Source organism: Spea bombifrons, chromosome 8, assembly GCF_027358695.1.
Source record: "Spea bombifrons isolate aSpeBom1 chromosome 8, aSpeBom1.2.pri, whole genome shotgun sequence".
Classification (NCBI taxonomy): Eukaryota; Metazoa; Chordata; class Amphibia; order Anura; family Pelobatidae; genus Spea; species Spea bombifrons.
The window spans coordinates 1,319,171-1,346,868 of NC_071094.1; the positions used below are offsets into that span (position 1 = coordinate 1,319,171).

The window sequence follows — 27,698 nt, forward strand, 5'->3', positions numbered from 1 at the left end:
AAGCAGAACATATTTACCAATACTGAGCGCCTCAGGGGGGGTCGGGTGTTATTGAACGCATCGCCTGCTGAGTATTAATGTTTTCGTAACACTGCCAGCCGCGCATGCTCGCCCCGGGCTGAAAGTGGAACATATTCCCCAAAATAGAGTGAAGTTCGTGCTCGGTGCTGTTTCCGGCGTAAAGAACGATGGAGTTTGTTAGGAATCCGCACTTGGAGTCTCTTTGTTTTGTTAATGAGCCGCGGAATGCGTCGGGGTACAGAAGTCTGTACAGAAGATATAACAAGCAGTTTATGGGTTATTGTTGAGGATTTTAGGTTAGGGATTATTTCTCATCGCCGGATCCTCAGATTTAGGGTTTTTTTTTCTGTTTGGTGTTTTGGAGGAATCTTCCCTGAATTCTGGTCGTCGAATTGATTTCTTTTTGAAATGTACTGAATGTTCCTGCTTTTGTTCACAAGATAAAACCCATTAAGTGCTCGTAGCGGCTGATGTAAGACGCGATGCTTTATTATTTAGTTCTTTTGAGATCTCTGTCTTTGTCTCCTAATGGAAATTTATGTGACCTGGTCTGCACCACGTTGTTTAATCTAAAGGGATTTATTCCAGGACTTCAAAGAGGTTTTAGCTATTTAACTCCACGTTTAGTGAATAATCCACTCCTTGTGGTTGCCTTTGCAATGGACTGAGGGAGCTGCTGTGTGCGATGATCACCACCAGGTGGAGCCGGTTTACCGCTGAGGTTATTCGCAAAGTGTTTCTTGTTAGACGTTGAGGTTAAAAATGATGTCTTGACTTTTTCGTTTAAAAAAAATATTTATTGCATTCTACATATAAGCGAAAAATTTCCGTATATAATAAATACCGTATTTGCTCGATTATAAGACTAGGTTTTTTTCCAGAGCAAATGCTTATAAGACCGCAGCGCTGCAGGGGACCCAGATCCTCCCCTCTGGCAGCCGGTGGACGTCTGTGCGATGCGACAACCTCCGGTGCTGCCGGCACTTCCTCTGGGGCGCGCCGGCATCACATGACTTTCTGGTGCTCCATAGAAGCCCTGGCGGAAGTACCGGCCAGCAGCAGCGGAGCTTGTCTGTGCGCGTCCCGCAAATGTTCACCAGCTGCCGGAGAGGAGGATTCAGGTCTCCTGCAGCGCTGTGGGGATCCTCCTCTCAGCCACCGACTGCCCCCACTAGACACCCGGGAATCTGAAGCATGGGGGACAAGTCTAGGGACGCACTGGTAAATTGGGGTGTAAGGGATTTCTGGAGGCAGAGTGGCATATAGGGGGTTAAAAGGAATTTCTGAGGGGGCAGAGTGGCATATAAGGGGGTATAAGGCATAACTGGGGGCAGGTTGGCAAATAAAAAGAAATAAAAGTGTTGGTTGAATTAATGGTCGAATTCTCCTCAGAAAAAGTTATCTCCTTTATTTAGATCATGCGCATAATCGAGACAAGGCACACAACACACAAAAGTCGAAGCGTTGTCTAATTACGTATTTGGATTACATGGTTTATATAACTTCTTATAGTTCTTATCTGCTTCTAATAGCATGCATCATTCTGATTGGTTACTTTTTAAGCAGGTTACGCCTCTTAGTAGATATGTTGGCGCAACTCGTGATATATCATAAACTAGACATTTTCTACTGTCTGTCAGCAATAATATTTATGATAACATAAGCATTTTTCTAACAAAAAGCAAAAAGAAAATTTCTAAATCATAGTTTTATTAAATATATAAAAATAGTTTACATGTGAATTAATAAAACCTTTTTCATCTGATATTCAGGTTTTTTCCTAAATTAACCCCTTAAGGACAATGGGCGGTCCGTAAACCCATTAAAAACAATGCATTTTGAGCCCGTACATGTACGGGCTTTGTCATTAAGGGGTTAATATTGAAGTTTTCATCTTATAATCGAGTGATTACGGTATTAAGTACGGAGCGTATATCTTTGCTAATTAAATACAGCTCCCTCTAGATCTCCATATAATACAAGCGAAAATCTTACTATCTGCGGATTATTTATGACGGATACGCCGGTCTTTACGCAGCCGTTCTTCCCACGTATTAAAGTTCTTTAAGCCGACGAGATCTACTCAATATCTTGTTTCCATTTTAATCCGGAAAATCATTTTTTACAAGAATTCCAAGATAGACAATTATGATTTCCAATAATGATGATTTGTGCAATTAAATTAATTCCTGGTTTTGTAACAGGTTCTCCCATTTAATGCACGAAAATGATTTCAGTCTCTTTGGGAGAATAGTTGATTACGTTAAATTCAATTTTTTTCCCCATTTTCTTAGGTCCAAATGTTGGATATATTTTTCTAAGTAGGTTAATATAAGATATTTGGTATTTTGTCAGTTATTTCACATTTTTTTTTAAGTTTTTCCCATAATATGTTTGAAACTCGGAATAGTTTTTTAGGATAGCGTAGTAAAGTGCTTGGCGTTCAGTAAGATACCGTCCGTCTGTCCGTCTTCTTCAGCTGCTTCCATCTCAACTCAATAAATTAGGTTTATTTAGTCTGAACGCTTCCTCGTGGATAAAACGTACTATTTCCCTTCATTTCGATTGTGCTTTATTTTTGTAAACTGTGTCCGCTCCCCCGCCGTCAGAATCCTCACCTTCTCTTATCCTTAACGCCGGCTGATGTTTGGTGTAGCAGCTGCTGCATGACATCGTACCCCAAATCTGACCCTATGTCACATATAATGCGTGTTTACCCTTCAAATGCATTACTTTACATTTATCAGCGTTATTTAGTATTTTTGTCGCTGCCGTTTGTTATCCCGCGATGTTTTGGGAATTGTTACTGTAACGCAGTAACGTTTACTCCTTTAAGGAAACGATTACTTTCATTGAATTGTCCTCAGAATGGCCGGCCCAAAAATTACCTTTTCTCCTTTGGAATACCGGCTTTTTTTTTTGCCATAATGCCCTTTAACCAACTTTTTGTAACATTCCGCATCGCGCTTAACCTCATCGTTTCGATTTCTTTCCTAAGAAGTCCTGTCTGTTTGTCAGCCGGACCGGCCCTCGTGTGTCACGCGTGTGAGAGAGAACCGTTCATTGTGTGGTTTCTGTTCACAGACTCACTTGGCCAATAACCCTGTCTGAATTTTGGGGGGTGATTTCTCGCTGTGCTCTTCATCGGGTAAGAAGTCGCACCGCGGGGGTTAAGGTTTAGCTTGGGTTGCGGTTCCTTCGTTGTTAGGAATTCTTGTAAACGAAGCTTTCAAGATCGATGAGTTCCTTTTAATGCGGGGACGCTGAAATGTTCTTCCCAACTTCTTCCTGCGAGGGCCGAGGAGATCCGAGTAACTAATCCACCAGAAACGGGGGCTCGGGCGGCCGGATCGTTTCCTTTTGTCACTCGGGTTTTGTGCCTGACGCGTTCTGCTTTATCTGAGGCCTGCAGAGCTTTACTCTACAAATAGTCCTTAAAGGAATTCCTTTGTATTAATAACCCGCCCGTCGGATCATATATTCGCAGGAAGTATTTCTATGGCATTTGCTTCCAGACCGTCTGCATTCAGCGCGGAAATGTTTTTTTTAAGCCTAATTTTGTTTAGAAGCCGGCGGGCCGCATTCAGGGCCAACACTTTGTCTGCGCCGCGAAAATACGAAGTCGTCTGTTAGTATCGTGGGAATTATACACGTTATCTACATGCAAGAAATTCTTCTTTCCCACAGAACTGCGTCCAGTCCCTTGGTAACGTTTATATATAGAGCGAGAGCCAGATTATAAATATATGTAGCGAGAGACACCGCTGTCGCCAGAAAGATAAACAACGTTCACACAAAGCATCCTCCACAAAACCCCCAGAAGTCCAGTATTATAACCCGATGTCTCCGAGCAGGACTGGCGCGGGAATCGGTTCATCACTGCAGCTCTTGCCTTAGGTTCTACAAACAGTTAATACCAGAAAACAGCACAACTTTCTGTGTATTCGTAATAAACTCCTTTCAAAGCCACTTCATGCCAGATCGTCTGTATAAATCCCCAGCCCTCCTCCATCCATTTTTGGGTTAATTCTTGCGAATAAATGCCGCGGTTTTTCCTCTGTATGAAAAGGCAGCGTGATGAGGATGATGACACTCATGTTAGATAATTGTCATTTTTGTCTTCCAGGTCAGTGCTGTTATTTTAACTCTTTTAAGGAGCCCAGCATTGGTTGATATTTATTCTGCACCAGCTTGTGGGGGACAAATATATATATATAGGCTGAATTGGTCGGCGACTCTGGCCGCCGATGGCCCCCCAGAAACTGTATGAAACAAAATTGTGCGATATATATATATATATATATATATATATATATATATATATAGCTCACAGTTTTGTTTCATCCAGTTTATATAATATATATGTATTGCTTTAAACTAAATTTCACCAGCAGCCAATCAGCAGTGATTTGTAAAACTCATGTTTTCTGCACCCAGGGGAGGCTCTGGTTCCCCGGCTACAATATTTTGTAATTTTTGAAAAATAAAAAGTTGCAAAACTAAGGAGCAGCTTCTACAGCTGAGGTTACAGGAGAGCCCCTAATAGAGCGTCAGCCCCGCCGCTCGAGAGAGCAGTCCTGTTTTTTAGGGTTATAAAAAGGCTCAAGATTTCCTTTGTACTCTGGAAGGTTTTGGGGGAACCGGGAAGAAAATGAACTGGATGAATAATGAAATCTGCCGGTGGGACTGCACCTCCACCAGTTCGCCCGCGTGGAAGCGATCGTTTACCCTCCACAGGAAGCCGCCATTGGCAGAAAAAACAATCCACTTGCTTTTGTTTTTTTTTTCCCCCCGTGACCCTTTGGTCGGGGTTACAATGAACGATGCTGGGAAACAAATGTCTGAAATGAACAAATACCTGTCCTCCAGGTCTACAGCGAAACGGAATATGGAATCCCTAAGAGAAAGGGTGTGGAAGGCTCTCGCCCCTCTTTGGCTCTCCTCGTATAAGCCCTCCTCGAGCCGCCTGGCATCTCTCCCTTCCTCCACGAAACAGAGTATTCCTAACTCTCAGAGCGAGCGCCAACGTAGAAGAATAAAAATGGCTATCTGGGGAATTTCTCCCAAAGATGCAGAAAACATGAAACGAAGCAAATCACTGCCAGCTGGCGCTGCCACCATGTGCCAAATTCTGCCCCAACTCACTGTTCTGCCCCCAGACCAGGAACTTTCTCAGGGTATAAGAATTATTCTTCAATCATCCACCCCAAACATTCACATTCCTATCCATTCACCTCAATCTTCTCCAAACATCCCACCCACTCCACCTCTAACTCCTACAATTTATCATTCATGCGCATCTACATATATGCGCATGAATGATACATTTATGTGAAGCAAAAGGCCAGATGGATACAACCTCATCCTCCTTGTTCTCTTGTGCCTAGAGAGACACCAACTGGACCCCACTACCGAGGCCAACGGTGGCCGAAACACACATCTGGGGTTGTTGGTTCCCTCGTGGGGAGGAAATTTGCCTCGGGTTTCGTTTCTAGCCCCGCATTTAGATTTCTTTTCTCTGCTCCTATGGGGACCGTCAGACAGGCTAAGCAGCGGCTTCCCCACATCCTAAAGGCCAGTGAGGTCGACGATGGCTTTTATGTAAATGGTGTCATCTCTGACGTACGAGTTTTTCCCCTCGAGCTTGGAAATGGGGCAGAAGAGCGGACACCCGCTGGCGATATTCATCTCGCTGACCGGCTTCTGGAAAGACGACGACGTAATATCCGGTCTGAAAGCGTCGATCACGTGTTCCCGGTGGTTCTGATCCAATAACATAAGCGTGACCTGTGGAGAGGAAGAGAAGCAGGTGAGAGAGGCCTAAACAATAAAGCACAAATTAACCGGTAGATTCTCAAAGACTTACGGACCTTCTGGTTAAACGGCCAACGCAGCAAAGCATCGCTGGGGCTCTTCATCACCACGAAAAAAAGGGACAGGTGCGTTCCTCGCCCCGTGCCATCCCCGTTCAGATAGATCCGTAAACACATCTTGTAGCCGTATCTGTTGGTGTAGAAAGCTGGAGGAGACAGAGAACCAGTCGGTATTCATGCAGCAGAACCTAGAACCTGCCTCAGAACCTTAAAAGGTTCCGACACATTTTATTATTATTATTAAGATATTTGGGGATTCCAAATCTGTTCTGCTAGTTAAAAAAAAAAAAAGTTAAAATGGATAGGGGGGCCAGGTGCATGCTGGGAGAAAGGGATTATATTTCCAAATATGTCTGGAAAGTTTTAACAAAACCCCGCAGAGACTGGGAGAGGAAATCAACGTTAAAAATGTTTCATGAATTTATATATAATTTCACAGAGAGCGAGAGCGTCACTAAATACAGAGACAGCAGAACGCTTTATTCTGCGACGGAACCGCTTAAAAAGGCCAATGAAAAGCACCGTAAAGTTACAGAAAAGTTACAGTAAAGGCCTCGGTACTGATAGCTGGTCCGGTAAACGGGTCGGTACCGGAGGCTGTTCTAGTAACTTGGTTAATACCGGAGGCTGTTCTGCCGCATTTACTGGAACGATCGGTAAGCGGGTCACACTCACACGTATCCCGCCCAAGTCTTTTGTCTGTGGTGGTGGAAACTTACGCGGGGAGAACATGGCGGGACAGCGTCCTACGGTGGCATCCTGTCTTTTCTTGGAAAATTCTGATATTTTCCAGACAAATATCCCGTCGTAGGTGGAAAGATTCATTTCCTGTAATCGGCTCTCCATTTCCGCCAGAAGACTATCCTTCTGACCGCTTATTCTCTCCAACTGCCGAACCTGATGATGCAAAAAGGGATGGTTGTGGGCTTACTGGGGGTGTGGTCTGCTAAGTAGGGGATGGTTGTGGGCCGGCCAGGGGTGTGGTCTGCTAAGTAGGGGATGGTTGTGGGCCGGCAAGTAGGGGTTGGTTCTGTGGGTAGTTGTATCTTAACTTATTATCCTCTTAATCAGATAATTAACCTCTGCTTTGGGGGAGGGGTCTTGGTAAAAAGCTCCTCCCACTGCGGGCGCTCTGTACTGACCTTGGCAATCAATGTATCGATCTTGTCTTCATCTGCGCGTTTCTGTTTCATGAGCTCCTCTACTGTCATCGACGTTCTCTCCATCTCCTTGTTGAGGACGCACATAATGTTTTCGAAGGTGGTGATCTTCTTCCCCAGCGCCTCCAACTGCAGCAGTAGCTTGTGGAGTTCTAGGGCTGAGGCTGGGGCTGGGGTCAAGCTGGTAAGGGGCCCGGGGCTGCCCTGCACAGACAGTGAACCGAGACGCTGAGACAGCTCTGTGTGCTCCTTCCGCTCCTGCTGGATGGAGTCCAAGACTTTGGCCAAGTGGTCCGGGAGGCATTTACTTTCATGTTCCAAGGATTTGTCATTCTCCACCTGAGGGGGCAAAAAGTGAACAAATTCATTTTGAGAGGCAATTAGAAGTAAATGAACAACAAAAAAAGTATTGCCTATTAAAACAAGCTGCAGATTTTGGAAGAGCTTAAATATATACACTAAATATAAAATATTCAGCTAAAAACTGCCTTCTTTAAAGGCGCAGTCCCCAAAATTTTATTTTTAATGCATGCATTTACCAGATGCAGACTGTATTGTTAAGTTATTTGAGACTTCCGTTGTTTAACTCCGCCCCCAGCTGCCGCTACCATGAGCAGGATGCATTCGTCTGTATGCTTCTTGTACATGCGCAGTGGTGATCCCATTAAAGCCATGGGGGGGTTTGAGCTCCCAATTAAATCACTGGCACCCCCAACCTAGTGATTTTAGTAGGAGCTCTGCTCCCCGGAGTGTACTCGCGACTGCATCCCGCTTCACAGAGGCATGAAAGATGGACCCCCATATTAAACAAAACCAGGGCTGGAGGCGGCTTTTGAACGGCGCCAAAGTAATTTTTCGGTGCACATCAGTCTCATCTCTGGTATCTCTGCAATAACGATGACTTTCCTCCCCGGCAAAGGTCTCTACTAACCTGCGGCAGTCGGGAGCGGCAGCTGTAACTGCATAGCTGAAATTATAACTCAGCTAAATTACTGCAGAGGGTTAAATCAACGCAGATACGATCCCGATCTAGAGTGTAAAACGTATCTGGTGTTACTGAATGCGGACTCCATCCGGAACCACAGGGGCAGCGGCACAGCGTTTGGCAGAACGTTAACCCATTATTACAACGTTTGTGTTTTCTTTTCATTCAGTGGAATTATTCTGGAGGTATTTTGGTGTAAAAGGGACTGTTTTACCTCCTGGGAAGCGGAGATCTACTATATATATATATATATATGTGTGTATATATATATATATATATATATATATATATATATATATATATATATATATATATATATATGTGGCAGCAGCCATCTTAACCATTACTCAATGATTTTGCATTAAAACCCATTCCTGTTAAGGGCTCCACCCCCCTCGGGGATGGGTACTAATTTGGTATGCAGGTTTTGCCATCATTTAGAACATGTGCATATTCAGAAGGGGTGGAGTCAAAGCATTATGTGGGTGGAACATAAACAGCCCCCCATAAGGCATTGAAATGCAGTGATGGTGACATCATGTTGGCGGACACACCTTGTGATGTCATTTGGATGAAGTTACTAGGAATAATGGCAACGCTGTATATGTGACGGCCCCAATTTCAGCAAACCCTGTTCCCCGCACCTTGCCTTAATGAACCCCGACGCAAGCCGACACTTACCATTTCAGTACAACCGACCACATGGTACCGGCACGGCACCTTACACCTGCCGCAGGACCTTACATGATCTTGGAACTGAGGCAGAGGCACAGAGGGTTAATAATGCAGGTTATAACGCAATAAAACACATATAAATATTCACAGGTCTCCGTGGTAACCGCAGAACGAACCCAGTTTCATTTATGTTACTTCTCTGACACACAAAAGGTTAAATTATTTATGGGGAAAATGTCTTATCACTGCCTCAGGGTTAACCTGTTCATTGCTTTGGGCCAAGTTCCCACAATCTGCAAGGTATTGTCTACGGCCCTGGGAGAGCGTTAACCGTTTGAGCCCCACCTTCTGTTCCCCCTGCGGCACCATAACGGTTAAAATCCCCTCCTCCTGTAATATTTGGGAGATGAGATTTTAATGTATAGATTTTATCCGGATGCCTCCTTCCCAAACTTACCTTTTCTCTGGGGATTTTTTTCTTGCCGCAACCTTCACAAGTCATGGGGAATTTGGGGCAGATCTCATCGTGGGCCTGAATCAGGAGTAAGAGAAGCGCGTTTCAGATACGGGGCAAATAAAGGGGCCTGGAGCGCCGCCATCGGGTCAGAAATCAGCAGAATAAGGACGTTTTTAATCGAGTGCGATCCCCAAGGGACCATCACCCTGGGAGTAACGATAGAAAGCAGGACTCTATATCAGACCCCATCGCGCTTGGCACAGAAACATAGATTGTATCAGACCAAGACCCAAGTCCCTGAGAGCCCAAAAGCTTGCACTCTAGCCGTGATGGGGGGTATGTATACATTATATATGTGTGAAAGGGGTGTCTTACCTTGATGTCTGGGAAGTAGAAGGACAGCTTGCAGTATCTGCAGTTGAGTTTTCTCTCCGGACACTCACGCTCGTTATGCCAGTCTCTCGCATTCACCGGGATCAACGACTGGCAGGCCGGGCACGGAACCTTCATAAACGGGCACTTTCCTTCGTGGGCCGCCTGGAAGAAGAGACGGCACAAGCTCAGAGGAAGCGGCCGAGAACGACACGCGTTGATACTGCTCACGGTGTGTTACCAGCAACAGAATAATACCCCGCTGCCCTATTACCCCGAACGGGGGTAAAACCGCTTTCAAGATGACCCCCAGGGCCGGTCCGAGCCGCGGCTTTAAGGAATTGCTGGTATTTGGTCTCACCCAATGCTGTCCCTTTAATTCAGCAACAAACGCTTAGTACGTTCAGGGCCGAGCATTTCCCCAGCCGGGGTGACCGTGCATCATGTGACACGTTAACCAGCGGAATGCCAGCAAGGGCCCAGCACCGCTTATGGGGTTAAATGTTACAGAACCTGCCCTGTTTGTCCCTTGGCTGTCACCAGTTTTGGGGAGATGTGACCCGGAGGGGAGTTTATTTAGGATACGGCGTTAACCATTTCACAGCCTTAATAGAAGAGTTTACAATCTATTGCTTTCTCATTGGTCTTATACAATACACTATAACTATATATATATATATTATTTTCTGTAAGGGAAGCCCCGGCTCGTGTAACGATCGATGGCTGAGCTTTATAGGAGTCGCAGTCTCTGGGAATAATATTTAAGGAGTTACACAATTATCTTATTAAAACAGAAACAAGTTAATTCTCGTCTGGGTTTCCTTTCTCGTGTTTCGGTTCCAGAGTTTGTAAATATTTTCATAAACGAGGCGGTGAATGTTTTTTGTGTAAATATCGGAAAATCCCGACACAGCCCGCAACGGGAAGGTTATTTGGGATCAAAGCACAAGGACATATTTATGCAAAAACAAAGAAAATTACTTCATATCAGAGCGGACAGGGGGGGTGAGAGCTGCGTCACACGCGAGAAGGGGGCGCCGTGACCCTAAGACACGACCCGCGCCGTTGCAACCGCATTTACAGGAGGGACGCTTATTCCAAAAGAGAGGACGTAATCTAAAACCAGAGAGTCGGGGGATTAGATGGAATTTGTAAGGAAGATAAGTGGAACAGTCTCCCAGCAGAGGTGGTAGAGGGTAATACAGTGAGGATATTAAATATGCATGGGATAGACATACGGCTCCTGAATCTAAGACGAGACCAACAATGTTTGAGTCTTTACAGCAGACTAGACGGGGGCCGGATGGGGACCGATCTGCTGGTAAATTTAAATTAAAAAAAACAAAAAAAAAAAAAACACTTCCTTAAAGGAGAAGCAGCTCTAGCACCGCCCCCCACACACCCCCACACACCCCCACACCCCCCCGGCACTATTTTGAAAAGCAATTAGCCTTCAAGCCAATGACATAGTACAGATTACTGTCAAAGTTCCGGTGCTTTCCAGACGGGACTTTCCAGATTCTATGATTATACTCGCTAGAAAGTGAAAGCAGAATGAGAGCAGCATTGTCTGCTCGGGGAAACGTATCCTGCGGGGTCCGGAGACGCTTGTGGGGGCAATCGCCCGCCAGCATCTCACCCCGACATCTCAGGCTTACTAACGAAGCAGGAACCGGAGACATTTAAACCCCGACACGCCTGCATTCCGCACCGAGAGTCACTCTGACTCATTCCTTCTATACACGCCGCGCGTAGTGCATGAATTCTACACACTGCCTGGCAGCATCCGTCAGACTTGTCTGCAGAGCTTACGATTCATACTTGCCAGCACACCTGATTTAAATTCCGTTTTGGCCAAAAGCAGCTCCCACGACTACTGCGGACAGGTAGCGGTTCACACGCCCCGAACGAACGCGTCCGAAGCGGCTTCACATTTCCTTTAACGTGTCCAACAAAAACAAGCAGCTTCACAAACCCTCAACAAATGCCAAATAACTCAGCTGCCCCTCACGAAGCGGGCAGACAGCAGGAAGCGCCCACAGAAGAGAGAATGAAAGGAAGGAAGTGGTCACCTGCGCCCCTATCAAAGACGGCCAACAGCAAGCCCGTCTCCAGTAACGACACCCGGTCCGACACCTAAAGGAAATTCAACATTTCAATCTATCACAACTTTACCAAATGCAAACAATTCTATCCATAACAATAAGGGATCCCATCGTCTCTTCGCATGCAGAGGAAACATTTTTATTGAACAGGAAAGACGGGAGATTTCTCCGTCCTGCCGGCAGACCTTCCACACAAGAAACGTTTCTGACTATCGCCTGCCCCGTCCCCCGTGACTGAGGTTCTACAAGTATAGGCGATGGAATAAAGTTTACACCGAGGACGACCCCCTGCGCAGCAGACCAATCGACCCCTCTGATGAATCAGTCTTTACTCAACATAAGGACACAAAAGTCTCTATCAGGGTAGAGCGTATCCTCAATCAATAAACTCGCCACTTCTGGTCTCATCTCCATTCCATCGTCCGTACGTCCGCGCAGTCTACTTACAGAACCTCGTCAGAGGTGAATGAATGAATGCGCCAGTTTATCGGAACAGGGGTGTAAACGGATTCCGACGGGCAGGGACATACATGTTTAATCAAATAAAAGGCCAAATAAATCTGATTTACTTTTATTATGTTTCAGACTAGGGCTTGGCGGGGTTTGAAGCGCTATCGAGTTACCATGAAAACAAAGCGTTCCGATCTTCTCTTTCTCGCCATTCATTCATTTAAACAAAGTTAGTGCTGAGAAAACCGGGGAGAAGGTTTTGCTTACAACCCCGACCCCCGTTGAGGGGGATACTGTTGGGCCTTAGCCAGGTGCAGCGGCTGTATGCGAAGGGGCAGCAAACACGGACCAGATGGGTTTAAATATCCAGAGATTCCTATCGACTAATAAAACAAAACCTTTAAAGAGTAAAAGAATCTGAGCTGTGGGACTAAATCAAATATATCCGACATTACAGCTATATGTACGCCTCTAGATTGTAAGCTCCTGTGCACAGGGCCCTCCTCACCTGTTTATATAAGTCATATTGTTAGGTTATATACGACTTGTTACGTCACGTCTACCCATTGTACAGCGCTACGGAATATGATGGCGCTATATAGAACAATAATATATATGATCCATGATGCGTTAATCTTTTATAGATCACTTTTATGGGTTTTGTTACTGAATCACTCACTGGAATTTAATGTTCAAGCCAATATATCACCATCCTTTTAAAGAAATAAATCCCACGCATGTTTGGCGGCGTGATCAGCGAGATAGGAAACGTTTAGTTAATCCACATTCCTGAAATAACCGAGCTGGCAAGCCCCTGCTGGACGTATCTTTAGACCGTGCGCAGGTTCGGAAAAACACCCGGAGTTTCCAAAAATCTTATCATAAATAAAAAATGTACTAATAATCCATTTATCCAATGATAATTCTGCCTTTCGCATATCTTCATTTATTACAACTACATATAGTTTATCCTTTTTGTCAATTCTACCCTCAAAGTACCAGAAACAATACATTTCTAGCAAAATCATCGAAGCGAAAATCTGCGGCAGAATCAGCGCCGTCTGATCGCGTCTCTCCTCCTCCCAACCCTTACAAAGGCTGCCTGAACCAATCAGCAGCAGCCAGCAACTTCACAGCAGGGGAGACTGAACAATGGGGAATATAACTCATGGGACATTATATATATATATATATACACATACACACACACACACACACATTATATATATAGCAACTGATCTACATGATTCATAATGGTCGGAATGACGGCGACCCATCCCTCTAACAGGAATCCGTGAAGCACATTTGGAGCGTTCCAACCGGTTTGCAGGAGCCTCATTCCAAGCAATGAATAAATGACATTAGAGCTGAAACAACGAATCGATAAAATCGATAATAATCGATAACGGAAATCATCGATAACGATTTCCGTTATCGATTAATCGAGTGATCAATTCGTTGTTGGAGCACTCGGCTCCTTTTACTTACCTCCGCGAGCGTTCCCCGCTTCTGCTACACGCTCTGCAGTCTCCGCCTTCTTTTAGCTACGTGACGGATGTGACGCGTTCCGGAGGTAAGTATTCTTCATGTCTATGTGCACGGATCGCACAGAGCGAATCGCTCTGTGCGAGTGGCTCCACTCGCACAGAGCGGTTCGCTCTGTGCGAGTGGCTCCATTCGCACAGAGCGGTTCGCTCTGTGCGAGTGGCTCCATTCGCACAGAGCGGTTCGCTCTGTGCGAGTGGCTCCATTCGCACAGAGCGGTTCGCTCTGTGCGAGTGGCTCCATTCGCACAGAGCGGTTCGCTCTGTGCGAGTGGCTCCATTCGCACAGAGCGGTTCGCTCTGTGCGAGTGGCTCCATTCGCACAGAGCGGTTCGCTCTGTGCGAGTGGCTCCATTCGCACAGAGCGGTTCGCTCTGTGCGAGTGGCTCCATTCGCACAGAGCGGTTCGTGAGTGTGGGTGCAGGGCAGAGTGGGGGTGGGGGTGCAGGGCAGAGTGGGGGTGGGGGTGCAGGGCAGAGTGGGGGTGGGGGGTGCAGGGCAGGAGACTGGGTGCAGGGCAGAGTGGGGGTGGGGATGCAGGGTGTGAGTGTGGGTGCAGAGCAGAGTGGGAGACTGGGTGCAGGGCAGAGTGGGGGTGGGGATGCAGGGCAGGGTGTGAGTGTGGGTGCAGGGCAGAGTGGGTGCAGGGCAGAGTGTGAGTGTGGGGGCAGGGCAGAATGTGGGGGCAGGGCTGGGTGCAGGGCAGAGTTAGAGACTGGGTGCAGGGGCACAGTGCAAAGTGCTGGGTGCAAAGTGCCAGTGCTGGGTGCAAAGTGCCAGGGCTGGGTGCAAAGTGCTGGGTGCAAAGTGCCAGGGCTGGGTGCAAAGTGCAAAGTGCTGGTGCAAAGTGCTGAATGCAGGGTGCAAAGTGCTGGATGCAAAGTGCCAGGGCTGGGGCAAAGTGCTGGGTGCAAAGTGCTGGGTGCAAAGTGCTGGGTGCAAAGTGCTGGGTGCAAAGTGCCAGGGCTGGGTGCAAAGTGCTGGGTGCAAAGTGCTGGGTGCAAAGTGCAAAGTGCTGGGGCAAAGTTTCTTGAACAGTAATAGTCCACCTCTTTTCAGAATGTTTGGGGTTATTTTGTTTCATAAATATTGTGTTTGGGTTCTTGTACTTTGAAAATATTGTTTTTTATTACATCATAACAAAATAAGAATGTTAATGTAAATTTTAAGTTGTTTTTTAACATCCAGTTCATTAAATTCTTTTAAATAAACGAAAAATTTGCATATTGTTTTTTTTTATCCGATTAATCGATTAATCGAAAAAATAATCGGCCGATTAATCGATTATTAAAATAATCGTTAGTTGCAGCCCTAAATGACATTTAATATGATACAACCAGTAATTAGCAAACTCCTGAACACACGCAGGAAGGTTCAAACCGAGCAAAAGATTCCCTTTAACAGGGTTGGTACCCTGAATTTATTATGTTTTATGAATAATTGCCACTGGCTGGGGTGGTGTCTCGGTGCCACCGGCGGGTAACTAACAGGGCTGCGCCCAGCTGACACAGAGTACTACATGATTTTTAGGTCGCCAGGATCGTCTCTTTAAAGATATATTCTGTTCTCAGAAAAGGTCTGATAATCATTGGCCACTTCACTATGACAGTAATATTCTACGAGAACCCCCCTCTCACCTCTACTATTGTAAAACATGGGGGGCAGCAGTGAGCACGCGCGAGGCTGCCGCATGCTTTGCATCCTTTCATATCGCTCCTATACGGACCAGGCGATCATGAACGCTTTTTAAAAATGTTCTGGTTGCAATTTGGCGTGCCACGATTTTAACCTTTCTCCGCTACAATCCTCTTCTGATGAGGGGTCTTGGCGGAGGTGGGATGAGAGGTACGGCAGGATAACCACGCGACGGGTCCGCGCCTCTCCCCTGGTCTTACCTCAACAGAGAGGCCAGACCAGAAAGCACGGAGGCCGTAGAGCAGATTCTCAGCGGTCCACGGACTGTGAAGTCCTCGTGGTTACGGAGGGAGACGCGATGTATCCGTGCCACATAAAAGGCAAGCGGCCAGGAGAATTAGAAGGAGAGCTCTTCACGATCGCTGAACCCACCTCGTATTCCTTAATAGTTCCTTTCCACGTACAGTTCTCATTTCTGCATGCGGCAGGAAGGCTCTCCACCTCTCTGCGGGCCGCGTTATCCGGAAATGCCTGCGAAACGAGAAGCAGATCGATCGCGTTATTCACCGGCCGCCACGGGCAGCAGGAACCCGGCGATGAGCTCGAAAACGCATCAAAAGGGGCCTCCCGCAGGCTTTTAACGAAGGAAAGAAGCAGAGCCTCGTCTCCATGACTATAAATATTTGAAAGCCTTTCAGATTGTTTTATTTTTGCCGCGTCCGCGAGGTTATTTTGGTTGGTTAAACTCGGTCACTTTTCCGATCTGGAAAGTCCCTTTATTTCCTCGCGTTTTATGTAGGATGTCCGCGATAAAGGGGTCCGCGAAGCCTCTGATAAACCCCAACTGCTTTATCTGATTATTATCAGGGCAACAGAATAACAAACTACAAAAAAACCCCGATTTTTTTCCCCATTTTATTTTCCGCCTCCTTCTGACACGAGACAACGGCTCATACAGTTTTGGGAGTTTTCTTTCATTACGTTCAGCCCCATGTATAACACATGTGTGTGTCTGTGTGTGTATGTGTGTTCAGCCCCATGTATAACACACGTGTCTGTCTGTGTGTGTTCAGCCCCATGTATAACACACGTGTGTGTATGTGTGTGTTCAGCCCCATGTATAACACACGTGTCTGTCTGTGTGTGTTCAGCCCCATGTATAACACACGTGTGTGTCTGTGTGTGTGTTCAGCCCCATCTATAACACACGTGTGTGTGTGTATGTTAGTATATAGTGTTAGCATGAGAGAATAAGTGCGGGATGGGATTTTGAGGAATCTCTCCGTACATTTACATGTAAAAAGTAACACTCATATCATACGTAATAAAGTGCACATGATTTCTGGTTGTCCAGACATTCCTTTTTTTTAAACAAATATCAACACCCATCACACCTATCAAAGTGCCTCACTCCCATAACAAAACACCTCACCATCTATTACAAAATACTCCCTCAATCACACCCATCACAGAAAACACCTCACTCCATCATACATCATAACTCACAATCACCGGCCATCACAGAAAACACCTCACTCCATCATACATCATAACTCACAATCACCGGCCATCACAGAAAACACCTCACTCCATCATACATCATAACTCACAATCACCGGCCATCACAGAAAACACCTCACTCCATCATACATCATAACTCACAATCACCGGCCTTCACAGAAAACACCTCACTCCATCATACATCATAACTCACAATCACCGGCCATCACAGAAAACACCTCACTCCATCATACATCATAACTCACAATCACCGGCCATCACAGAAAACACCTCACTCCATCATACATCATAACTCACAATCACCGGCCATCACAGAAAACACCTCACTCCATCATACATCATAACTCACAATCACCGGCCATCACAGAAAACACCTCACTCCATCACACATCATAACTCACAATCACCGGCCATCACAGAAAACACCTCACTCCATCACACATCATAACTCACAATCACCGGCCATCACAGAAAACACCTCACTCCATCATACATCATAACTCACAATCACCGGCCATCACAGAAAACACCTCACTCCATCATACATCATAACTCACAATCACCGGCCATCACAGAAAACACCTCACTCCATCATACATCATAACTCACAATCACCGGCCATCACAGAAAACACCTCACTCCATCATACATCATAACTCACAATCACCGGCCATCACAGAAAACACCTCACTCCATCATACATCATAACTCACAATCACCGGCCATCACAGAAAACACCTCACTCCATCATACATCATAACTCACAATCACCGGCCATCACAGAAAACACCTCACTCCATCACACATCATAACTCACAATCACCGGCCATCACAGAAAACACCTCACTCCATCATAACTCACTCACAATCACCGGCCATCACAGAAAACACCTCACTCCATCATACATCATAACTCACAATCACCGGCCATCACAGAAAACACCTCACTCCATCATACATCATAACTCACAATCACCGGCCATCACAGAAAACACCTCACTCCATCACACATCATAACTCACTCACAATCACCGGCCATCACGGTGTATCGAGGTCTGTATAGTATGAATTGCCAGTTGGGGGTGGCTGAGGCGATCAGACGGCTGTGATGTAATACATAGAGAAGGGGGCTTTGGAGGAATGACAGAACTGTTTCTTGGCAAGTGCAGTATTTCAACCTTTGAACACAGTTTTTTCTGACAGGTTTCTTTAACTTCTCTCTACATGATTTAAGGAGGACCCTAGGTGGAACAGCGCCTTTAACGCAGGACTGCAACGTACCGAACCGCTCTCCAAGAGTGAAACTCCTTCCTCGTATATCCCCTCCTGAATGCAGGCGGCGCACTTCTGAGGACCAGGACTGAGGGTGACAGAGATTTCATGCAGAACATTAATATAATGACATCACAGATTGTAACAGATTTAACTATGCATTACACAGGGCCAGCTCAGCCCTTCCTGCAGGAGAAGCTCCATGAGGTTGGCCATGTGCAGTTAAGTGAACAACATTAAACATTTGGATTATTTGGATTTTCTGAATAAATCCATAGTTATAGTTATCGATTCCCCTTTCTCTATAGCTGGGGAAGATTTCATGTTACCCTGTCCATGTCCAGCCTTTTAATGTTTGTTTTATTCTAAGATGTCCCCCCAGCTTGAAGTGAGTGGCGGGGTGGCTCATATTATTATTTGGAGCCCACCAACTATCCCCAGCCTTCATCTGGAGGAATACCTGGAAATGCCAATGATGGGTTACATTACAAGCGCAAGAAGAAGGGTACAGAAAAAAGTCACTGCTCACCCCAGTGTTGGCCAACTGAAGATGGGATAGAATCACCATAATTAGAGACGAGAGCACCTACAACTCTCTCCTCCCTGGGACGGGTTCCTTAATCCCACCATCCGTTTCTTTTAGTTTTGCCCACCTAATGATCTTCCGCAGACAGTACGAACAGTAGCGATGCCCACACTGGGCCTGGAAAGGTCTCCTCAGGATATCCTTGCAGTCGGAGCATTGATATTTCACTTCCAATTTGGTGTCGAGGATCTCTGTGTTGAAGCCAGGCTTGTTAACGTCCAACGATCCCGGCGGAGTAATTGTTAATCTGGCAGCGGCCATGTAAAAAAAACCACTTCAAAGACAAAAAAAACAAACAAAAAAAAAAAACGGAATTACAATCTATCGGCTTTTGATGTGGTTCTGGGATATTTACACAATGACTTTACTTATACATCAGTGGGAGCGCCGGGTATTTTATTACTCCTTCATGCTATGCCATAAACCTTCAGTGCTGCTAGCAGCGCCATCATACTCCACAGCGCTGTACAACAGAAAATAACTAGTAATATGTTACACAATAACTTGACTTATAGAAACAACATATCAAATAGAGGGATCAGGGATCCATAATGCATTGCACACCTCAAGACCTCCTTCCAAAGCTCCAAGAGGTTTTATCTGCCAATTCAGAACCTCCAGAGCTAACAATCTAAACACCTCGTGCATTCCGCAGCTCCAGCAGAGGATGAAGTGGTGTTTAGGTTGTGTCATTTTCCTCTTATATAAATGGTGTTTGGGGGGTACGTCGCCCCTATTATTTAGTTCTCGGCTCTTCTGCTCCCAGAGGGTTCAGGAGAGCCTCTGTTACCAGTCTGCTCCGCTGTCTTTTGTTTATGGGAGGTGATCTAGAACCTGCTGGACCTTCAATGTCAAAAGTCGTGCTTACAGATACCAGGAACCGGGAGAAACCAGAAGAGGTCTCGAGGCCGGTTCTCCCCTGAGTTAATGTTAACGGAGACGGCGAGTACGTTCCTGTCCTGACTGCTTTTGTGGACTTCACGGACCATTTAACTACCTCAGAATGTTCTAACTCCGCATTCATCACATGTTCTGTGCCACGTGATGGCGGAGGTTACTAACAACACACAGAAAGTTACTCTACAGGACTGGGCGTCAGGAAGACGCCGCGGAGGACAGCTGTAATTACAGGTTTACCGGTTTACGACAGGTTTTGTTGCTGCTTGGAGATTTCCCCAAATCATCCCAGACAGGAGGAGCTCGAGATCAGGTCGCGCCCCCCCCATTAATATTGTTATTGAAATTTTCTGTCAAATTTTGGTGTGTTATTTGTGATAAAAAACCTGAAATTTCAGTTTCAGTACATTATGGTTAAAATAATAATATAGAATGTGGAATGTTGTTACAGTGCGTCCCTCTCTTCTGTCTGTTCTGACTTGCCATTACCTCGCAGAGCGTTGGGTAGGTGTGCTACCGGAGTGTGATTACAGGCTCCCTATGCCATGCTATTCCCCCACACACACACTCATTCACAAACATTCATATACTCATTCATTCCCTTAATCATGCATGCTTGCTCATTCACCCTCCACCACCCCCTTATCTGAACTGCAGATCTCTCACTCCCAGACTTCTGCAGGGGCCCGGCTTCTTCCCTCTGCAGTCTCTTGTCCCGCCCCCAGGGGAAGAAGGAACACAGCAGAGTCATGTGACCTGACTCTGCTGGGTTCCTGATTCTCCTGGCCGGTACAAGAGACGCTTGCACAGGTAAGCAGTCTGACCCCTGCGGATGATTATTTTCGAACTTTTTTTTTTGGGGGGTGCATTTTGCCGATAATGCCCTTTCAGCCACCGATATATCGGTGCATCCCTAATTTAACACCTCTCGTGCAGTAACGTGAATGAGCACCACATGGGGTTAAACGAACATTTGTAAATAGTAATTTTCTGTGGTGAGTAATCTAGGCCACAAGAGAAGTGAATCATGGAGGGTATGGAGTGTAAGTCACCAGCTATATCACCAGATGATTCGTGAGGTAAGATGTCACATGGCCGCATTCCTACTGGCCCTTCCTGTAGGGGTCACCAAGTATGTGCCCTCATAGTCATACACGGCGGGCATTAAAGGCATGCAGCTGACAACATACCATACAGAGGTACATGAGCGGTACCCAGTACACCCAGTACACGCAGACGGGGCGAGGGTTTCTAGATGAAGACTAAAGATAAAGTCTATCTAGGAAAGAATCTGCGCGGAGAGACATTTATACACAGGAGGGAAGGATATCTGTTAGAGAAGAAATGCCAGCCCAAGAGAGAGACGACCCAAATACCCAGAGAGACGACCCAAATGCCCCCAGAGAGACGACCCAAATGCCCAGAGAGAGACGACCCAAATGCCCAGAGAGAGACGACCCAAATGCCCAGAGAGAGACGACCCAAATGCCCAGAGAGAGACGACCCAAATGCCCAGAGAGAGACGACCCAAATGCCCAGAGAGAGACGACCCAAATGCCCAGAGAGAGACGACCCAAATACCCAGAGAGACGACCCAAATGCCCAGAGAGAGACGACCCAAATACCCAGAGAGAGACGACCCAAATGCCCAGAGAGACGACTCAAATACCCAGAGAGACGACCCAAATACCCAGAGAGACGACTCAAATGCCCAGAGAGAGACGACCCAAATGCCCAGAGAGACGACCCAAATACCCAGAGAGACGACTCAAATGCCCAGAGACGACCCAAATGCCCAGAGAGAGACGACCCAAATGCCCAGAGAGAGACGACCCAAATGCCCAGAGAGAGACGACCCAAATGCCCAGAGAGAGACGACCCAAATACCCAGAGAGAGACGACCCAAATACCCAGAGAGAGACGACCCAAATGCCCAGAGAGAGACGACCCAAATGCCCAGAGAGAGACGACCCAAATACCCAGAGAGAGACGACCCAAATGCCCAGAGAGAGACGACCCAAATGCCCAGAGAGAGACGACCCAAATGCCCAGAGAGAGACGACCCAAATGCCCAGAGAGAGACGACCCAAATGCCCAGAGAGACTGTAGAGATCCTCGCCGAGTTGTTTTTTCGCAATACTCTGTTTCCCAACCGCATTCCAAAACAGTTTCGGCTTCTTACTTAAAAAGTAATGACCGAGTAAAACTAATCCCATGCCTGGCATTTCTTTGGAATGCCCTTCGGTTCTGTAAAGCCCCTGCACCCCTAGGTAAGGGGGGAGCTCGCCGCCTATGATGTCATACACCGGCGCCCACTGAGCGTCGGCATTTTCAATTGCATGCAAGCCAACTTCATTGTTGCCGGTTCTCACAAGTGCAAAGTCTATGTCTTTCTATAAAAAAACACATAAAATTGACATATAAACAGGCACAGACTCGTCAGGGGTGGACTGACAGATATGAGTCTTATTTTTTTGCTCACCCGCCTGCATGCGCGGTGTCGCTGCCCGACGGCCGGTACCACCCGTCTATCCAGAGAACTCCATCATAGTCACAATCCCCCAAAAACTATAAGCGCAGGTCCCCAGGGAAGAGACAGCAGATGCTGGAGAGCTACACGTCTGCTGCCAATGCGAGTACAACGGATATGGCGGAACAGGAAGCAGAAGCAGGAAGCTGCAGTTTGACCGCTTACAGAAATTTAAAAAAAATTGAATAACCATCTCCTGCATCATTTCCTTCTTTTCTGGCGTATGATGTAAGCTGGGAAAAGATACTTTCCCAAACAAGGAAAGAGACAGAAGTGGAGCAGTTGTCATAGCAACCGTTAGAACATTCCTGCCGATTGCTCCACTTTTTCACCCGCGCTGTTCTTTGTGTATAACCCCAGCGAGCGCAGATCAGGATACAGATTCACTCGAGGACGGAGGAGCCCCGCGCTATTCTAACCCACAAAGAGCTTATTGTTAAAGGATGAAGCGAGACGCTCGTTCTTTGATCATCCTACGCGCTTTATCCCCCCACACGAATCACACAGTTATCACACAGTACTCTTATGGTACTTGGCCAGCAGGTTCCCAAACTCTACTGGGCTGCCTCCTCCGTGTCGCTTCCCCATAGACCTCCAGCTATCACAGAGCAGCAAGACAAAGCCTTTGTTAGTTGCTTTAGCAGGAAGCAAAAATGGAGTATATTTTATTTCATAAAAACCAACAGCACGGAACAGAAACCACCCTTTCCTGTCCTGGGTTTTTTTCACAGCACATCTATTTGGGGCAACGAGTTCTTCATTCAAACCCTGATGACAAATCTGTAGACTGAGCCACCCGCAACTAACCGGAATAGCCCTGATACCAGCCCAGCCATACTGGCACCAGCGAAGCTGTCAGAGTATAAATGCGTCTGTTCCTGCGGCTCGCAGGTAGTCACATGATCAGAGATAAGCCACATGACCGGCACGGAATGTTTGACGCGTTTCGCGGCCCCCGTCACTTGTTTAAATAACACTGAAGTATCTTAAATACAATCAAGGGGAGTGGGACAAAAGTACTCAGCAGCATCCCAACGACTGCTTTTATTTTAGATGCACAGGTGGTTGCCGTGCAGAACGCACATGACATTTACAACTAAAAGTACTTGTCACACTCGTTTTTCTAGGGTTAAATATTTAAACTTTATTACAGTCAGCAAGAACTGCTGAAACATCCTCAGAAAAGTTAATGTTCTGGGGAGTTTTTGGAATTCATTTGCCGCGGAACGCACACGCTCCTCCCTACATCTTATTGTCAAATTGTATGTTGCAAATTTAAACGTCATTAATCTATTTAAAGCCCCCTATTGTAACAGCGCTACGGAATCTGTTGGCGCTTCATACATACATGTAAGGTATTATACTCTTCTGACGAGCGGCCCGAGAGTATTACAGGCAACCAGTTTGTGTGCATAAAACATATACGAGCGTTTGAGTCAAATAACCCGCGCTTTGGTTAAACAGACATAACGAGCGCCTGCATTAAAGCTGCAGCCTGGAAGCCTCCTCTTCCTGCTTTGTAACAGAAAACGCTACAGCAGCAACTTTGTTAAAACCCGACTAAGAGACTTCCGTGTCCTGAAAGCTTGTGCTATATCATATCAGACGTACAGCTCTTCTGCTTTATTTAAAAAAAAAAAAATCATTTGATGCGGGAAAACAGGAACCGTTCTGAACGACCGTTGAGATATTTTATTACAAATATTTGAAAAGTATTTCATTATTTCAATATTAATACTTTCCTGGAGCCAATACGTTTTTTTGTGTATGTGTAAATACTTGTTTTTTGTTTTGTTTTTGTTTGAATATGTGTAAATACTTTTTTTTTATTTTTTTTTAATACTTTTGTGTGTTTTGGCAGGTTTTTTTTTTACAACTTTATTGATCCCAACACAGCCGGCCAAACACAGAGCGGCGAGCGAACTTGCGGATCGACTAAATGGCGCAACAAACAGCACGTCATTTGGAGTCACTTTTTTGGCTGCAACACATGGGACACGAGGACGTATTTTTGTGTCTCTATAAAATAAATTGTTTTGAATAATAAATAAGTTTTTTGAAAGTGTCCGCATAAAAGGAAAGTACATCGATAGATCCAGTCCTCGCTACTCGTTCACCACACACAATACGCGATGTACCTGCACCCTTATTGAGTGACCGTAACACGTGTGATCTTCGGCCCCCATTCATTCTGCCTGATCATATATTTACACCTCGTTGGCTTACGGTCAGGGTGCAAATTTCAGCTGCCACGTGAACAGAGAAAGCACATCGTTCCCCGGCCTATACATTTCAATATACATTTTCATCACCATAATCACACATTTTTACTCTTTTGTAATACAATTCTATTTTTGCCGTTTCTCAACTCACGCGATGCACACCCAGCTAACAACGCCTTCAAGTCCAAAGGTTAGAGGCGTGTCAGGGGAGGAGAGAGGGGTATCGGGGGAAAAGAGGGGTATCAGGGGGAAAAGAGAGTCCCATCTCATTAATCTGTCCACTCCCTACAAAGGCCAACTCCAGTTGCAAAACCAGTCGGCACGGCAGGCTTTTCTGATGACCAGGTAATACCGGGCACCAAAACTCATTCATTCTATTCCAACCCCTTAACCCAGGGCTTTGGCAGCAGTTCCCGCACCTTTTAAATTTCCGTTTAAATTCTCTTAACGATCAGTTTACATGAAGACATCACTGATAGTTTATCAATCAGAAAGAAAGAAAGGAGCTGCCGTCACTTGAAAAGCTGTTTTTGTAAAAGGGGTTAACCTGCAGACAGGGCAGCTTCTTCCTTACAGACAGAGGTATGAAACGTACACGTGGAAAAGACACGTCTCTAACATTCCAGCTACTGCGGCTATCTGCCTTCTGATAATATTACACGTCATTCCTCATCTTATTCTCCAATCATTCACGCCGGAGCACAGATCTTGCAATCACATCACCTCGAGCCGGGGGGGTTGCTGTAAAACAGCACAGAAACTGCAATGAAAACTTTTCATCTGACAAAAAAACTGAAAAATCATCTCCTATAGCAAAAAAAGAAGTGTGAGCAGCGACCACCCAGACAGACAAGCGAACCCCCCCAGTTACGGAACTGTATCTGCAAAGCCATCCGATGAATAAAGCCAAACTTTTTTAAAATCGTTTTTAATTCTCAAACAATAAAAAAATGCCCCCCCAACATGCGCCGTGCCCAGAAAACCTGCTGACTGCTTCTTACCGAGTCGCAGAAACCGAGACAGTAAATGTAACTCTTTCAATTCCTGCTTAAAACGTAGAGACGATTAACGCAAACCCCTCCAAATCGCTTATTTGCACCCCCGCCTAGAGAAATGAAGGGGTTAAGGACATAACTCCATGAGCACTGGAGGAATAAGGGTCCAGATGTCCTGAAAGGTCAGCATCCTGCGTCAAACGCATCCCCCCAAGAAGAATACGTTGTCTTCCGGAATGCCCAGGTGAGGAGGGTCTACCTGGAGTACACAATGCACAGGGGCCAGTCACCTGCCCCGTCTGCACCAATCACACAGTGACACCAAACCCCACATCGGCATCCCGAGTCCAACCCTGTCTATGGCCACAAACTACAGTCACACATGCTGATGGCAGCCCCGCTCTGTCACATAAATGTATTATTTGCACCTGTATGCCCCTGGGCAGCGATATCACCCCAGTGCATGCTCCGCAGTCACCCACACCCCCTGCTCCACAGTCACCCACACCCCCTGCTCCGCAGTCACCCACACCCCCTGCTCCGCAGTCACCCACACCCCCTGCTCCGCAGTCACCCACACCCCCTGCTCCGCTGTCACCCACACCCCCTGCTCCGCTGTCACCCACACCCCCTGCTCCGCTGTCACCCACACCCCCTGCTCCGCAGTCACCCACACCCCCTGCTCCGCTGTCACCCACACCCCCTGCTCTGCAGTCACCCACACCCCCTGCTCCGCAGTCACCCACACCCCCTGCTCCGCTGTCACCCACACCCCCTGCTCCGCAGTCACCCACACCCCCTGCTCCGCTGTCACCCACACCCCCTGCTCCGCAGTCACCCACACCCCCTGCTCCGCTGTCACCCGCACCCCCTGCTCCGCTGTCACCCACCAAGTTACCTCACAGACCGAGGTAAACACGGCAGGTAAAGCCCCTGGTAAATTGTCCCCTTATTTTACCCGCTAAACTGCCCCAACAATAACCCCACACAGGAAGGTGTCTACAGCAGAGCATTCCCACAACAAGAAGTGCCTCTGGGACTGTTATTACTCCAGAAAACAGCCACCATACTGTATTAACGCCACAATACGACTGCACTACCCCACACAGGGGGCCCGAAGCAGCGTATTACCCCACACAGGGGGCCCGAAGCAGCGTATTACCCCACACAGGGGGCCCGAAGCAGCGTATTACCCCACACAGGGGGCCCGAAGCAGCGTATTACCCCACACAGGGGGGCCCAAGCAGCGTATTACCCCACACAGGGGGGCCCAAGCAGCGTATTACCCCACACAGGGGGGCCCAAGCAGCGTATTACCCCACACAGGGGGGCCCCAAGCAGCGTATTACCCCACACAGGGGGGCCCGAAGCAGCGTATTACCCCACACAGGGGGGCCCAAGCAGCGTATTACCCCACACAGGGGGGCCCAAGCAGCGTATTACCCCACACAGGGGGGCCCAAGCAGCGTATTACCCCACACAGGGGGGCCCGAAGCAGCGTATTACGCCACACAGGGGCCTCTGCCCCGTATACCCCCCGTTGTGCTTCCAGCAGGAAGCTTGTGCCCCGTCGAAGGCCCTTCCCCCGATCCCCACTTACCGCCCGGTCCGCTCCACGCAGCCGTTGAGCCTTTCTGCTGAGAGAGGAAAGAACCGCCCCCGATACATCCGCTGCCGCTGATTCTGCCTCTGGCGCTGCAACTGCCGCTTTACTCCGCCCCCTTCCTACAGCCCTGGAACTGTCCAGCTCCTACCCCTGTCCAGCTCCTACCCCTGTCCAGCTCCTACCCCTGTCCAGCTCCTACCCCTGTCCAGCTCCTACCCCTGTCCAGCTCCTACCCCTACAGTCCAGGAAAATGCCCAGCTCCTGCCTCTACAGCCATGGCACTGCCCTGCCACTGGAGGTTTACCCAGCTCCTGCAGTCTGGGTATGTGTCCGGCTCCTGCCCCTGACGTCTGTGGATGTGTCCGGCTCCTGCCCCTGACGTCTGTGGATGTGTCCGGCTCCTGCCCCTGCATTTGGCTCCATTCGGTGACAGGGTGGTGAGCAGACGTCACCGGGGGACACGTGAAGATCCAAAAACTTGGGTCAAAACCAGCGCACGTGGGACAACTGCAAACTGTAGAAAAAAGAAACCGAGAGAACGCAGGCCCATGGGACCCACGGCCCTTAATAGCTTCTCTGTATGAAGAACATGGACGTAAAATGCACAGACCCTCAGGGCACAAACATTCCCGGTGAAAGGACTCACGTGGCATGTAGGTCAATCTTATTAGAGTCCATGCAACATCTCATACAAGGTACCCGCGAGTCGCCAGAGATCATTAATCTCATGGAAGCTGAGATTGGTGGCAGCTTGTGGCAGAGCCAGCATCATCTGATTAATTCCCAGTCCTG

General features: G+C 47.1%; 1 protein-coding gene across 2 annotated transcripts; it reads right to left on the reverse strand.

Annotated features, from left to right (window-relative positions):
• Positions 1-5,575: 5,575 nt before the first annotated feature.
• Positions 5,576-26,950, reverse strand: TRAF2 (TNF receptor associated factor 2). 2 transcript variants are annotated; one of them, XM_053473550.1, is made up of 11 exons: positions 26,901-26,950; positions 18,724-18,930; positions 18,080-18,158; positions 15,710-15,808; positions 9,547-9,708; positions 9,172-9,246; positions 8,721-8,795; positions 7,037-7,393; positions 6,614-6,791; positions 5,892-6,040; positions 5,576-5,808 (listed from the first exon to the last, which is right to left on the reverse strand). In XM_053473550.1, exons 2-11 carry the CDS (start codon positions 18,915-18,917, stop codon positions 5,590-5,592), a joined length of 1,587 nt encoding a protein of 528 aa, XP_053329525.1. In that variant the 5' UTR covers positions 18,918-18,930; positions 26,901-26,950; the 3' UTR covers positions 5,576-5,589. The 2 variants fall into 2 exon arrangements, with proteins under 2 accessions (XP_053329525.1, XP_053329526.1); XM_053473551.1 differs by having other exon boundaries at positions 26,897-26,923.
• Between the last annotated feature and the right edge of the window lie 748 nt (positions 26,951-27,698).

Coding starts and splice junctions, on each gene's coding strand:
- TRAF2 (XM_053473550.1), bottom strand. CDS start 18,917: ATGGCCGCTGCCAGATTAACAATTACTCCGCCGGGATCGTTGGACGTT. Junction 15,809..18,079: donor CACTCTTGGAGAGCGGTTCG/GTACGTTGCAGT, acceptor CTCGTTTCGCAG/GCATTTCCGGATAACGCGGC. Junction 9,247..9,546: donor TCTACTTCCCAGACATCAAG/GTAAGACACCCC, acceptor CTCCTGATTCAG/GCCCACGATGAGATCTGCCC.